The sequence below is a fragment of the Leptonychotes weddellii genome, chromosome 11 (assembly GCF_054177405.1).
Source record: "Leptonychotes weddellii isolate Sample4059 chromosome 11, ASM5417740v2, whole genome shotgun sequence".
Lineage (NCBI taxonomy): Eukaryota > Metazoa > Chordata > Mammalia > Carnivora > Phocidae > Leptonychotes > Leptonychotes weddellii.
Window position 1 is genome coordinate 23,310,380 of NC_138379.1, and position 15,201 is coordinate 23,325,580.

The window sequence follows — 15,201 nt, forward strand, 5'->3', positions numbered from 1 at the left end:
CCCCCTCTCATGTACTCTCTCTCATTCTCGCTCTCTCAAATAAATAAATAAATAAATCTTTAAAAAAAAAAAAAAGATTTCAGATGGTACAAACTTAACTCTGAATTTAGGAACCCATGAGGGGCAAAAAAAAAAAAAGTCAAATCTTGTAAAAAGCTAACCCTTAGAAAAGAAAGCAAAAAAAAGAATTAAAATTTAGAAAGAGTGACTACAGGAAGTGCTGATCCACCCTGTGTATTAGGGGGTAAAGCTCTTCCCCTTCATCCTTGGCGGAGGCGGCACTAAACCCCAAACACTCTCGGAGGCTGAGGCAGGCAAAAGAGTGCTTGGGGGGGCTGGGGCGGGTGGCTGGAGGCTGGGTCGGAGAGCATGTGACTCCCGATCCTGGGGTTGTGAGTTCAAGGCCCGTGTTGGGCATGGTGCTCACTTAGAGTGCTCGGGCTTCTCAGCCTGGGGGGAGAGGGGTACCACATGACCAACAAGCACAGCTGCCACAGAGCAACCTTACCTCCAGAAACAATTCCAGAAGTGACCTCATTTGAAGACACTATAAAAGATGTGATTTTGTCCTTTAAAAGTTCTACTTATTGAACTTTTATTCCCTTCCAATGAAACCAGGGAAGATCTGTCCTTGAGTATAAACTTTAATAATAGGACTTCGGACCACATAATGCAGCATACATTTCTGACTGCAATTAGAAAACACCATTAGAACACAGTTTGTAGCATGTATTTGGAGAAATCACAGTCCCCCCAACATAAGCGTACCCTCTCCTGAAGCTTGGTACGACTCGATAGTCTACAGAGCGAACGTTCCTCCGGTAGGCTGCCACCGCGCCTGCCATCACGCCTGCCTCCCGCCCCACCATAGCCCTCACCGCTTTAAGGGATTCCTTGCATTATTTTGCCTTGTGCTGTTCCCGCACTTGGAGTTCACTCCCAACTTCATGGCTCTGCTTCTAATATAATGTCCCTGTCTGAAACACGCACGCACATACACACGCAGGGCTTTACTTTTTTTTTTTTTTTTTTTAACAGAGTAGGTCATCTGTGAGACCCCAACTACCCTTTCAGCCACAGGATATGTCAGGAATTCTGGTCACTAAGTTCCTCAAAAAAATACTGCTCTAAAACCAGGGATTTTCTATGACTTCCTTATCCAAGAAATAAGTGAGCTTACACTATACTGTTTTATCTGAAAACACTTAAATCTATTTCTGAAATTCAAATCCAATCAATACATCTGTGCATTGTATCAGTGAATTTTTCAGTAAAAACTCCAGACATCTGTCTTTTAAATTACACCAACGTATATACTGTTTAAAAAAATATTTCCTCCTTAACTTTCAAAGCTTAAAAGTCAAAGAATTTCCTTTCTCTAGATCCCAGAAGTCATAACTGCTATCATCCAGACTCAGGAATGATTCTGTATAAAAGAATAAGCTTTTTAAAATCAATTAACTCCCCTCTAGAACAAAAGGGCTCTGGCGCTCGGGGGCTCTGGCTAGGCCAGGCAGGGAGAACGCCATCACTGGGGTTGAGGGGAGGCAGTAAGACTAGGGATAGCCCTTCTAACACAAAATAGCTGGAGGGAAGAGTGAGGGTCGGTGCCAGGGAGGGGCATGAGTCTCAACACGGACATGGCTTGGTCACTCTTGGGTGGCTGGCAGATCCTCTCGGGTATCTGAAAGGAAAACTACCCAGATGGCGGAAAAGAGGCCCCAGCCCCCTGGGAAAGACAAGGCAGCTCGAATCAGGACAGAGTCAGTGGAGACACACGGCAGTCTACCGTTTAAAAGCGGAGTGCTACCTCAAACTTAAGAGAACAAGAAGCTTCTTGATTTGTAAACTTGCACTCATAAATACAAACCTTCAAACTAGAATTCAGTGCCTTTTTCAACAACTCTTTTCAACAGTGATACACAGTGTTCTTCCTTTTGGAATCAGGGCTGTTACATAGAAATGTACTAAATAGCCATTTTCCAAAGCAACACTAGAGTTGAGAATAGGTATTCTGTACCAAGAAGCTAATACTACTGCGGCCTAGAGTGCACACGTGTTAGGATCGGACAAGGATCTTACTGAGGATGGCATCGTAGTAGGGACTGAAGACCATCTTGTTATAGTTGACCAGGCGGACAAATTTAATAGCAACTTCTTCCAGCTCTTTCTGAACTGGACCCAATCCCCCAGGGACCGTGAGCAATGGCTTCTGATGACCCGAGGCAAGGTAGCTTTCTAAGAAGATCAGGATTCGGGAATCTGTGATAGGAAAGAAAGCAGTTGGTTGTTTCTTGTTCAGGGTGACTCTGCAAACTTCTGATTATGCTTCAGTTTTTAGCTTAAACATCCTTTTTCCCGGGAAGTCCTCCCTGCCCACCCCCTAGACCAGGTGCCCACAGCACTGTGCACTTCAAACATTCAGTCCATTTAGAACACTTCCTCTCCAGCTCTAGATGGTTAGTTTCACGAGGGTAGAAGCACGCTTATCCTGTTCATCATCCCCCCCGCCCCAGCACTCAGCCCACGGCCTGGCAGGAGACCTGGCCCCAGGAGAAGCTCAAAATACATTTGGAAAGGAAGAATAAATGTGTGAATCAATACAAGGAGACTGAAGTGTTGACAGGTTCTGCTCTGAGGAGAAAGACACCCTGAGACCACCATGAACCATTGCTGAAGAGCACATAAAAAATGGGGCCCGGGGGGGAGGGAAGGTGGGGGGTAAAGCAGGAATTGTAAGTTCAGAAATGGAAAAAAAAGATTCTAGCATTGTGAATCTGTGAGCTTTTCCCACCAAGCCCACATGTAAGCAGCGTGAACATCCTTCTTTAACGCCGCCACGGAGGTGTGGCCACCTGCCAACTTGTACTACTGAGGAATAATTCAGGTTGAGCTGCTTTTTAAGCCATTCCTCTCTAGGACGCTTTTGCATGGTCCTCATCAACCCTTACAGATTTTCTTACAAAAGCAATAGGGGCATTTATATTCACCGAGTTCTTTCAAACTGCACGCCTGTGGGACCCTCTCGGGTGCAAATGACCTACACCCTTCAGACCCCAATACACAGTGACAAAGCAACTGCTGACCAGATGGGTCCCATTACCGCTGTTGCCAAGTTAGTTTGGTTTTCTAAGGTTCTCAGAGTTGGAAGCCCCACACGGAACTGGAGATCCTTGGATCATTCCTACCCCAGGGCTGGGTTTTAGCTCCAGGTCTATGACCACCTGTTACTCAGCACCCAACATGGCAGGACGTGGAGCAGCTTGTTAGCCGGCAGTCTATTTACGGCACGTTCCTGCATCTCTACCAAAGTCACTAATATTAATCTTGATGGTCCTTCTATCTGCAAGAGGCTCCTCCTGAGTGACCCACAGACAACATCGTGACCAATGCAGGGCTGGGATGAAGTCATTTTGAAAAAACTGTCGATCCCTGTAACTTTTTCCATCAAATATTACTTAAGGATAAAAAGGAAGTCATAGTGGGCGCCTGGGTGGCTCAGTTGGTTAAGCGACTGCCTTCGGCTCAGGTCATGATCCTGGAGTCCCGGGATCGAGTCCCGCATCGGGCTCCCTGCTTGGCAGGGAGCCTGCTTCTCCCTCTGACCCTTCCCCCTGTCATGTGCTCTCTGTCTCTCTCATTCTCTCTGTCTCAAATAAATAAATAAAATCTTTAAAAAAATAAAAAATAAAAAATAAAAAAAAAAAGGAAGTCATAGTGTTAGAAGCCGGCTCACGTCACTGGTTCAGCCTCTACTCCAACCGGAAATCTGATAACCACAGGTCATTCAGCTTTTGCTTGAAGCCTGCTAACTATTCATTATTTCTATGTTGAACACCTATTTAGTTTCATAAAGAAGTTAAAGAATGACTTCAAAATTAATTACACTAAAGAGAAATAGAGGAGTTTTAAAAATTAGATGAAAAAATGTTTTAAAGATTTATTTGAGAGAGCGAGTGAGCGAACAAGTCCAAGTTGCGGGGGAGATGCAGAGGGAGAGGAGAGACAGAATCTCAAGCAGACTCCCTGCTAAGTGTGGGGCCCACCTCCGGGCTCGATCCCACAACCTTCAGATCATGGCCTGAACCGAAATCAACAGTCGGACGCTTAACCAACTGAGCCACCCAGGAGCCCCTAGATGAAAAAAATTTTTTTAAAGATTTTATTTTTAAGTAATCTCTATACCCAACGTGGGGCTTGAACTTACAACCCCGAGATCAAGAGTCACGTGCTCTGACTGAGCCAGCCAGGTGCCCCCAAATTAGATGACCACTGTATTCCTCGATCAACCAGCAACAGCAAACAGAATGTTCCACAGTGTTATGGCTGGGATGATGAAGAGTAACAGCTAACACAGTAATCTTTTTAATAATAGCTCCTCTCTAGCAAGTACTTGCAATGGGCTACGGATATTCTGATAAGCACTTTATGGACCTCATGCCCTGTGGTCTTCCCAGCAACTGTATAGGGTTGTCAGTATTATCCCTTTTATTATTTTTTTTAAAGATTTTATTTATTTATTTGACAGGGAGAGACATAGTGAGAGAGGGAACACAAGCAGGGGGAATGGGAGAGGGAGAAGCAGGCTTCCCGCGGAGCAGGGAGCCTGATGCGGGGCTTGATCCCAGGACCCTGGGATCATGACCTGAGCCGAAAGCAGACGCTTAACGACTGAGCCACCCAGGCGCCCCGGTATTATCCCTTTTAGAAATGAGGAACCTGGAGCATCCGGTCACCTGCTCAAGCCACACAGCAGGTGCTCGTGAAGAAAACCCCGGCTCCTCCTTCATTCTCACCACACATCCCAAACACACCTGCAACAGATGTAGGCGAGGGCAGGGGCTTCCCACACCAAGCGATTCTCTGCAACACCAGCAGGGTGTCCTACTATTGTACTCCATTCTGACACTACCTGGAGGGAGTTTCACATCCCACAGGCCAGGGGCTCAGTCCCACGAGGCTGCCCCCCTACCCCCATTTCAGAAGCCAACTGCAAGTAGTAGGTCCCCAGGACGCCCACAGCTTCTGTCTGATTTGGCTACAAACTGGAGGGTCCCATGACCTCCTCTCCCCTGGATTTTGATTATTGGCTAGAACAGCTCACAGAACTCAGGGAAACACGTATGTTTACTAGCTTATTACATAATAAAGGATTTGGATACAGATGAAAACCAGAACAAAAGACACATAGGGTGAGGTCTGGGAGAGTCCTGAGGGCAGGAGCTTTGGTGGAGTTGGGGTCCATCACCCTCCCATTACATGAATAACCCAGACGCTCCCGGAACCCTGTACTTCTGGAATATTTATGGCGGCTTCATCATAGGCATTTCCAGCCCCTCTCTCCTTTCTTGGAGAATGGGGGCGGGGGGGCGGGGCTGAAAATTCCAGCCTTCTAATCATGGCCTGGTCTTTCAGAGCCCACCCAGAGTTGCCTCATTAGAACAAAAGACACTCCTATCACCCAGGAAATTCCAAAGGATTTAAGAGCTCTGTGTCAGGATCCAGGTCAAAGACCAATCTTAGAACAAAAGATGCGCTTAGTGCTCTTATCACTTAGGAAATTACAAGAATTTTAGGAGCCCTGTGCTGGGAACGGGGGCAGAGACCAATGCTTATATTTTCTATTACCTCACAGTGCTGGAGCAGGGTTCTGAACAAAGCCTGTGATTCCAAAGTCAGAGCCCTCAGAACAATGACAGCTGCCTGGTCACTTGTCCAGATCTTTGGGTCATGCTCATTGATGGTGATTACTCACTCTCTCCTCACTCATCAGCACTCATAACCTATCAAAGCCTTCTAGATTTCTTCAGAGGGGCTGGTCTGCCAGCCCCTCCAAGGGCACATCCCTGCTGCCCATCTTTCCCCCCAAAACGTACCCATGATCCTGCGGATGGGGTCGTCGGGACTGGCTACAGCCTGGATCTGGCCCTTGAGCACGGCCTCCTTTTCCGTGGTGAAGGGGGTGAGCCCACACAGGGCTAGGCAGCTGCTCACCTCCAGGCAGACTTTCTCCCCAATGGTAGTCAGGGCGTCCTTCAGATGGAAGGAGCTAGAGTACAGAAGGGAAAGGAGAAGGCAGGGAGGAAAGAGCCCATAAGCAAAGTGCACATCCACCGAGCTCAAGCCAAGTTAAGAGCCCAAGCCCTGATAAGAGTCACAATCTGAGTCAGTTCATAGACTGACATGTTCAAAGAGAAAGTCTAGGACTCTCTTCCCTGCCCCCAACCTTCCAGGCTGTGGACACCTGACTCAGGAGACTCTCTCTCTCTCTCTCTCCTAGAAAGGACAGTGGGAAGGGAAGGGCTGAGACTATACCAGCGCTAACAACCCCAAACCCAACTTCTTGCTAGCATCTGTGTGCTGAAATAAGCCTGAAATCTTGAATGCCACTGAGTAATACGCAAGAATCCAGAATCAGGGAGCTGTGGGACAGGAGTGGGAGAGAAACTTTTCACTGGATACCCTTCTGTCCCTTTCGATTTGTGAAACATGGGAACGTATTAACTACTTTAAAAAAGTAACACTGAAATCCCGAAGTTAAAAAAAATGAGCACCTTGATTTTTCAGAGCGCTCAGGCTCTCCTGGAGTATCGGTGGGGAGCCCTCCTGCTGGTGGGTTTCCTGTAAGGCTTTTGTTCTGGGCCTAAACCCTTGGTACAGCAGGAGTCGTGGGAGCAAACGTGCAAGCCCTGGGACTCCCTGCTAGTACCAACTCTGTGCCAACCTGAGAGCCAGGGTGGATACTGAAGCGCAGGGCGGGAACCCCCTGAAGAAGTGCCAGACAGGGCCCCTCCTGGTAGCTTTAAGCAGTAGACAACCGGTCTGCCGGGGGGCGGGAGGACCTCGGTGACAGCCCAGGGCTGCCCCCGTGCCAGGGCCTCAGCTCAGCAAACCCCTCCCGGCCTACCCCAGCATGTGCACACACACCCCTCACCGCACCGAGCACAGGCACGCTTTGTGCGAACTCGGCAGGAAAATGCCTCCGTCTCGTAAGGATGAGAAAGTCTGGGGACATTCTCCTCCAGGAATCCTCTGAACTGGGCCCTGTCAGAGGCCGTGTTTACTTCTGACCAGTAGAGAATATCCTGTAGGCTGGGAACCACACGGACCTGAGCGGACGTCTCCGCAGGGGTGGCCTCGTGCTGCCCGATGAACTGAGGCATTTACACGCAGCACTGGGGGCCGCGAGGAGCGGGCAAGGGCACAGAACTGCTCACGGCCCAGCGACTCGGGGGGGACGCCGCCCGCTTCTTAGAGGACTTTTCCCAGGGCCGTGCCGCCCAAACTGTTAGGGGCTTGTGAGAGCATTTCAGCGGGCAGCAACCAGTGTTTTTTTATTTTTTTTTAATGTTATAAGAATTTGTGTTAAGCATGGTTCAGATTAAATTTCACTTTGTGAAGTTTTTATTTCAGTTACATGTGTGCTTGAAGTGTGTACTAGGTCACAGCGGAAAATGAATTTCTTACTGTGGGTCCTGGGCCTAAACATGTGAAAGCCACTCTCCTAGAGCCTTGCGGACCCTAGAATTGACTCTAACGCCGTTTGTATGAACCCGGATCAGTTCTGCTGGGGTGAAAAAACCAGGGAGCAAGGTTTCCTCTCAGTTCCTAGAGAGCAGCCCCGGGGCGTCCCCACACCGGGAGAACCCCCTGCAGCCGCTCTCGGCCACCCGCTGCCTCCCAGCTGTTCCACAGGGGCCACTTACGGCAGATGCGCATCTGTCAGCAGAACCTTCACGATCATCTTGAGTTTCTCAGCAAAGTCGGCCTGGCTGGCAATTCCTGGGGCTGCCATGCTGAACGTGACCAGCAACACGGCTCCCAGAATGGTGAGCTGCTCCAGCTGGAGCTGGAGCTCTTGGAAGCGAGCCTGGTCCATCAAAACGGTCTGTAATGGAGACGACAGAAATCATCCCTGAGCGGGAGATGCAGGCTGGCCAGCAGGGGGCGGTGGGGCTATAGCCCCACACAGGCCTCCACAGGTGCCCTCAGAATTTTCTAGTCATTTCAGAGCTGAGGGAGTCATGCGTGAATCATCCTTCCCCCTCAGAGCCCCTTGCTCCTTAGGAAGACTGCCAGAGAGCACTCTCACTAAGAACAGGAGGCAGATGGCCACGGAAACGCAGTATAACCTCACACCAATTTCTCCAACCCTCGGAGCCCTGTGCAAAACGGATTCCTGCTTCACGGGGCTAGCCATGGATCTAAAGTGGGCCGGCAGAGCCAACACTCAGTAACTGGGAGTTCTATCATGAGACAGGAAAAGAGTAATGAGATATGGAGCTAGAGTGACCAACTCATCCCAGTTTGTCCAGGGCTGTCCTGGCTTTAAAACTGGAACTCCCAAGTCCTGCAAACGGCAGCACCCCCCCGCCCCCAGTCCAGAGCAAACCGGGCAGCCAGGCTCTCCAGCCAGAGCCCCCAGAGGGAAGGAGAGGAGAAGCTGCTTGAAGGGAGAGCCTACGTGATTCACCTTGGTGTCCCCCTCACTAGCACAAAGGAGGTCCTCAAGAATCGGTGAGTGAATAAAGAAAATGAAAAAGAAACAGTAAGTAGAAAAAAGGAGGAATGACAGAAAACAATCCAAAGCCACCCTGAAAGCAGTGAGAGGATTTCCCTGACTGCATCCCCCATGCATCCTACCAGGCCAAAGTGCCCTGCGTGGGATGCAGGAAAGAACACTGGAAGGGCTGATGAATACACCTTCCGATGGGAGTTTTTACAGGTGAACCAAATAAATGTTAAGGACTAGTCTTGCTATAAGAGACTGACACACCAAATCAAGACATTAACAATTTAGGGTCTTCGCCTAGAATTCTTCTCACGCAGTGAAAACTATCTTTGAAGATTCAGGATCCTCTGTTGTTAAACAGAGATGCTTCCACAGACCCAGCCTCTTCCTTGACTTCACTCGGTGACACAGCAGCATCCCAGCTTTGCACAGGACTTGGGTTTAGGATACAAAAGATTTCCAACAATCAATCCTCAGGGTAGACATCGGTGTCCAGTGAAAAACACCATCTTCCCCACAGCGGTATTTTTAAAAGAAATGTCAGGCTGCGAACTGCCCTCCGGGAGAGAACGTGCCACTATTCAGAACAGAGCCTCCCCTACCTGCTCACCCTCTTTATTTAGAGGCTCCTTTGGTGCGAAACAGGGAACTCAGAGGCAAGAGTGAATGAAGCCTTAGGCTTACAGCGTCTTGAAAGGAAAAATAGGAACTCAGAGGAGAAAGATTTAGAGAAGTAGCAGGTTCTGAGGCTACAGATAAAAAGCCTGAGTGCCCTAAAAAATGAGGCAGTCTACACACCAAACCAGCAGGTTACAGACAAAATGGGGGAAATCCTTGTTGGTCTTCTTAAAGGACCACTGCAGTTAGAAGTGCTTATTGTGAAAAACTTTTATTTTTTTTTTTATGCTCCACATGGAATGGGAAGCAGTATTTTTTAGATAAAACTGAAAAGCAACATCACTGTTACGGTTGTAAGCAGGTTGTGTAAAAACAGGAGAGCGGCTCAGCAGTACACACTGGGAGGCCCGCACGCTGCTGGGGGACGGGAAAGGGAGGTGGCTGCTCAGGAAAACAGCCTGGCAGTTCCTCCAAGAGAAACTCCGAGTCACCGTGTGACCCAGCAATTCTCAGCCTAGGTATTCACCCAAGAGCACTGCAAACGTGTGCCCCCACCAAAACCTGTACACAAACGTTCAGAGCGGCACAATTCACAATAGCCAAAACGTGGAAGCAACCCAAATGTCTATCAACTGATGAACGACTCAACAAAATGTGGGACAACCACTGGAATATCGTTCAGCCTTAAAAAGAAAACGCTGACACACACCATGACATGGATGAACCTTGAAGACAATCCGCTGAGTGAAATAAACCAGACACAAAAGGACAAATACTGTTAAGATTCTATTCAGATGACGCACCTAGAGCCAGAGACACAAAGGAGAATGGTGGTTGCCAGGGGCAAGGGGGAGGGAGGCATGAGTTGTGTTTAAAGGTATTTTAAGAGTTTGAATTTGTGAAGATGGAAAAGTTCTGGAGAAGGATGGTGGTAATGGTGGCCCAACCATGAGAAAGTCCGTAACGCCCTGAACTGCACACATAAAGATAGTGAATTTTGGGGCACCTGGCTGGCTCAGTCGGTGGACTATGCAACTCCTGATCCGGGGGTTGGGAGTTTGAGCCCCACGCTGCGTGTAGCACTTACTTAAAAAAAATTTTTTTAAAGATTTTTTTTTTTGGTATTTAATTTTGTACTATGCATATTCTAGAGTAAAAAAAATACAACTTAAAAAAAATGAAGTACTGGGGTGTCTGGGTGGCTCAGTCGGTTAAGCGTCTGCCTTCAGCTCAGGTCATGATCTCAGGGTCCTGGGATTGAGCCCGAGTCGGCCTCCCTGCTCAGCGGGGAGTCTGCTTCTCCCTCTCCCTGCCACTCCCCCTGCTTGTGCTATCAAATGAATAAAATCTTTTTTTTTTTTTTTAAAGATTTTATTTATTTATTTGAGAGAAAGAGAGAGAGACAGAGAAACAGCATGAGAGGGGAGAGGGTCAGAGGGAGAAGCAGGCTCCCCGCTGAGCCGGGAGCCCGATGTGGGACTCGATCCCAGGACTCCGGGATCATGACCTGAGCTGAAGGCAGTCGCTTAACCAACTGAGCCACCCAGGCGCCCCAAATGAATAAAATCTTAAAAAAATAAAATAAAATGAAGTACTGGTACATCCTACAACCTGGAGGAACGTTATGCTTAGTCAAAGAAGCCAGACACAAAAGGCCAATATTGCAGGATCCCATTTATACGAAATGTCCAGAATAGGCAAATCATAGAGACAGGAAGTAGATTAGTGGCTGCCTAGGGGTATGGGAGGGGGGAAAGGGTAGTGACCGCTAATGGGCACAGGGTCTTTTTTGGGTGATGAAAATGTTTTGACATGAAATCGTGGTAATGGTCCTCTAACTGTAAATAAACTAAAAACCACCAAATTGTTCAATTTAAAAGGGGAAATTTTCTGGTAAGAGAATTGTATCATCACAAAACTATTATTTTTTAAAAGTTCTGCAGCACAAAAAGAAATGAGCAGTTAGACTGCTCTGGAGCACCTACTTCCGGGAAAGGTCTCTGGAGGTGGTCCCATTTCAGAAGCTTCAGGTATGCATAATTCTGGACAGCCACAGGATTTGGCATGGGACCGTCCCCAGAGCCAGCGGCCCCTCCCCCAGCTGGCAGAGCATTTTTATACTTCTGATTCATAAGGTCATCTGCGGCTTCTTCCAGCCACTGGGTGACAAAGTCCAGGGAATCTGTGAAAAACAAGGCTGCGAACATTACTATGACACTCAGGAGGGATGCTTCTCGGAATGACTTTAGGGAAGATCATCCTGAAGGTGTGGTATATATAGAGTACAGACTTTGGAATCAAATAAAACTCGGTTTAAATCACAGTATTGCAAATTACTAGCTAAGAATGATCAGATTCCTAATATAAAGAGATGGATAATACCACCTTGTAGGCAGTTCCGAGGACTAGACAAGATCGTGCATACAAAGCACATGGCCGGCCTCGCCACCTACGATGTTCAACAAACCACGGGCTTCGCTCCCACCCCGACCACGGCAGGAGACAAGCCTGGGGGCTCTGATCACTCCAGCTCAGTGAGATGCAAAAATTCTTGCCCAGAGACAGGAGGAGACACAGGAGAGAGTTTCCCAGTGCAAAGTATCCTCCACACTGAAAATGAGGCCTTTTCCTTGTCTAGATCTGAGTCTCCCATCAAGCTCGGTTGCTTTCAGCCTCATGGGAGGGGAGCTCTGCCACCCTGAGGACGCTGCTTCTGCTGCGTCTGGAACAGGAAGTCCCTCTGACAGCTCCTGGAACGTGCTGTGGCTCTGCCCAGGAAGGTCACCTTCAAGCCAAGTGGGCGGCCAAGGACACGGCTGCAGGATGCCCCTGTGCCAACGCCGCAGCCTGCTGCAGGCGGCACACTCCGTAGCCCGGCAGCTTGTACACGTGAGGAGGGAGGGGGAGCCTGGCCGGCTCAGCGCCCGCAGCGGCGGCTCCTTCACTGGGCCCTTGGCTGCCGGCACCCGACTCTCACACTAAGACTCTTCGGCCTAGAAGACGGCCAGCCTGGAGGCCTCCCGAGGGGCAGTACAACCCTGGCTGAGAAAGTGAACTGGGTGGTCAATCATTCTGGTCAAAAATTTCTCAAAATCGATGTCCACATTTGTAAAGAGGGGTTAAAAAAAAATAGTGCGCCCCTTGTAGGCTTATGGTGCGAGGATTATACTAATCATGCACCCGCCCTGGGCACACGCCGTGTGTGTGTGCTGGGAACAGCATCCAGTCTTCTCTTGGTATCGTTTCTTCTGCTCTGCTCTTTCCTGACCCCTCCTTCTCTGTCTGCGGCTGGATGGACACCTGCTCCGGGTGCTGCATGAACTATTCTGGTCAGGCGACACAATCTAGCCAGAGACTGCCATTTTCTTCTTTAACCACCCAAGTTAGGGGCTAAATGGAACTCATAATAAATGAGGATTTCACAGCCATCCAGGGGCGCCTGGGTGGCTGAGTCAGTTGGTTGATCATCTGCCTTCGGCTCAGGTCATTATCTCAGGGTCCTGGATCGAGCCCCGCATCGGGCTCCCTGCTCCGCGGACAGCCTGCTTCTCCCTCTCCCTCTGCTCCACCCCCCGCTCGTGCTCTCTCTTGCTCTCAAATAAAATCTTAAATAAATAAAAAAATTGGATCCGAAGGCTGTAATTTACCAGGAACATCAGCTGTCGATGCAGAACCCCCACCCCGAAAAAAAGCACCCTAGAAATGCAACACAGTTTTGATTCTATAGTCCTCTGTTCTCCTGCTATCACTGGAGAGGCTTATGGAAATGAGACTTTTTCTGGGTATCCAGGAAGAAAATCCAGGAAGATTTTCTGCATATAGAACGGAGGCAAAGTAAAATTTCTTCTTGTACCTCCAAGAGAGGGGAAAGTGAGTTAAATAGTCACAAGAAGTCGGTCGTGTTTTAAAAATCAAGGCCAAGCATACAATTTACCCCAAACTGGTGTTCTCATTAAAAACCTATTAATTTAGGACTTCTTTGTTCTTTTAAATTTTTCTTATATTCTACTTCTGTTTCTCTTGCTTGTCAATTGTCAAGTTCAAAGTCTTGTGCTTTTCGGTCTTGAAATCAGAACACTCCCATACAAAATTTTAGTTTTATTTTGCAAACAGTATCATTGTGCAACCAGCTACAGCCCTGAAATGGAAGAACAGAGTGCAGGACACCACAAAGCATTAGACGTACTTGGCTGCTTCTCCAAAAGCTGTTGAAACTTCTTCCTTTCGTAGTCCACGGACTGCTGCATGAGATGCGGCCTAATGCTAGTGACGGCAAAGTTCGCCATGTCTACTTTCATGAGGTCCAACACGGAAAAAATTGCCCTGAGAGAAAAGGGAGAAAAGCATTTAGAACTGGGCATGTGTCAAGGAAGCACGGTCTTAGAGGAAAGAGGGGAGCAGATTTGAGAGAGGCTTTTCATCTCAAAAAGGGCAGCAAGTTGGAAAATCAAGAGCGTGTGGATTAAAAAAAACAGACTTAAGGGACGCCTGGCTGGCTCAGCTGGTAGAGCATGGGACTCTTGACCCTGGGGTTGTGAGTTTGAGTCCCATATTGGGCATAAAGATTACTTAATAAAAAACAAGTAACAAATAACCATAAAAAAAAGACAAGAAAAATTTAGAAAACACAAAAATTTAAATAACAGATTAAAAAGACTGCAAATTTTTAAGCTGCTTTCTGTCCCTGCTCCTCCACACCCTACCTCCAAGCAAACACAGCTCTCCCACTGCCTGTCTAGGCTAGAACTCGTTCCCTGGCACGGGGTCAGCCCTCCTGGCAGCCACAGAGAAGGACGACCAGGACCCAAGGTCAAGGGCAGAGAGCGGACCACCCGGTCCCCACTCTCCCACAGGCTAATTCACTTTCCTAGGGAAGAAAGAATAAGAACTCTCCTCTCTCCCCTCCTCTTCCCCCAGGCTCTTAGTTTCAGGGCCCGTTTTCTGTTCTAGTTTTGTGGCAGAACTGCAAGCTCACACTCCGAATGTGCCCGACGGGCAGACCTGACCCGACGCTCAGGATGCCTTCAATCCTGCCTGTCACGTACCATCACCTCGTCTCCAGAGGCTGGGAGCTGCTAAGTGACCTACTTGCAGGAGGTGGCTGAGAACCCAAGGTACAGGCTTGGGTGTGGCCCCACAGGGAAGGAAGAACAGGGTCAAATGTCCTCTGAGTCCCCTGACGCCCTCTGGGACAGATTGAACGCTGTATGATACAGTGACCTTACGTGTGGGTAAGTTTATTATGGAAAAGACACACAGTCTGAGAACAATTCATGGCCTCTCTGCTGACATCCTGTCCACCTCCCAAGTACCTGGGACAGCCCACTTCTCCAGGGACATTCTGCCTCTCCTCTGAACGCTCCTTAGCAATTCCCCACATCCACCTACTGCAGACCAGTGACTGCTGGAAACTGCCCGCCGACAGCCGCTGACTAGAGTAGCCCACGAATACGTTCGTGCTCACAGAGTGTTTTTAAAGACCTCCATTTCCAGGCTCTCCTGAGAAATCAGAGGGTCTGACAATGTGGGCCATATTCCTTCATCTCCCCTTCAACAGTGTCTGTACTCCCACTTTGCTGGGTTCCCCAGGCCCGTCTCCTCCCAGTAGGAATTGAGTTTAGGTTGAGTTTGCTGCAAGCTCTCTCCCCAGGGGACTCACTTCCTCGGAACTCCTCACTTGGCCTTATTAGGAGCTCTTACTATTTCTAACATCTAGCACCATGCCCAGCACATAAGAGATGCTCAGTAAGAGCTTATTGCATGAATGAACTCCATTTTTAAGAGGTTTGTTTTTGTTTAAGATTTTTTTTGTTTGTTTAAGATTTTATTTGACAGAGAGAGACACAGCTAGAGAGGAAACACAAGCAGGGGGAGCGGGAGAGGGAGAAGCAGGCTTCCTGCAGAGCAGGGAGCCCGATGCGGGGCTCGATCCCAAGACCCTGGGATCATGACCTGAGCCGAAGGCAGATGCTTAATGACTGAGCCACCCAGGCGCCCCTTTTTAAGATTTTTAAGTGATCTCCACACCCAACATGGGGTTTGAACTCATGACTCTAAGCTTAAGAGTAACA

The 15,201-nt window shown here is 48.5% G+C and overlaps 1 protein-coding gene across 7 annotated transcripts in view; it reads right to left on the bottom strand.

Annotated features, from left to right (window-relative positions):
- The window catches only part of TCP11L1 (t-complex 11 like 1), a 38,573-nt gene that overhangs the window by 1,942 nt on the left and 21,430 nt on the right, over nt 1-15,201 (bottom strand). For 2 of the 7 annotated variants that reach the window (XM_081798370.1, XM_081798373.1), the window contains 6 exons: nt 13,317-13,453; nt 11,116-11,312; nt 7,707-7,888; nt 5,877-6,049; nt 2,083-2,262; nt 56-689 (listed from right to left, as the gene is read on the bottom strand). In XM_081798370.1, the coding sequence (XP_081654496.1) occupies nt 535-689; nt 2,083-2,262; nt 5,877-6,049; nt 7,707-7,888; nt 11,116-11,312; nt 13,317-13,453 (1,024 nt within the window). In that variant the 3' untranslated portion in view covers nt 56-534. Of the gene's footprint in view, nt 1-54; nt 2,263-5,876; nt 6,050-7,706; nt 7,889-11,115; nt 11,313-13,316; nt 13,454-15,201 lie in introns of those variants that run through there. The other 5 variants (XM_081798369.1, XM_081798372.1, XM_081798368.1 and 2 more) reach the window with 5 other exon arrangements.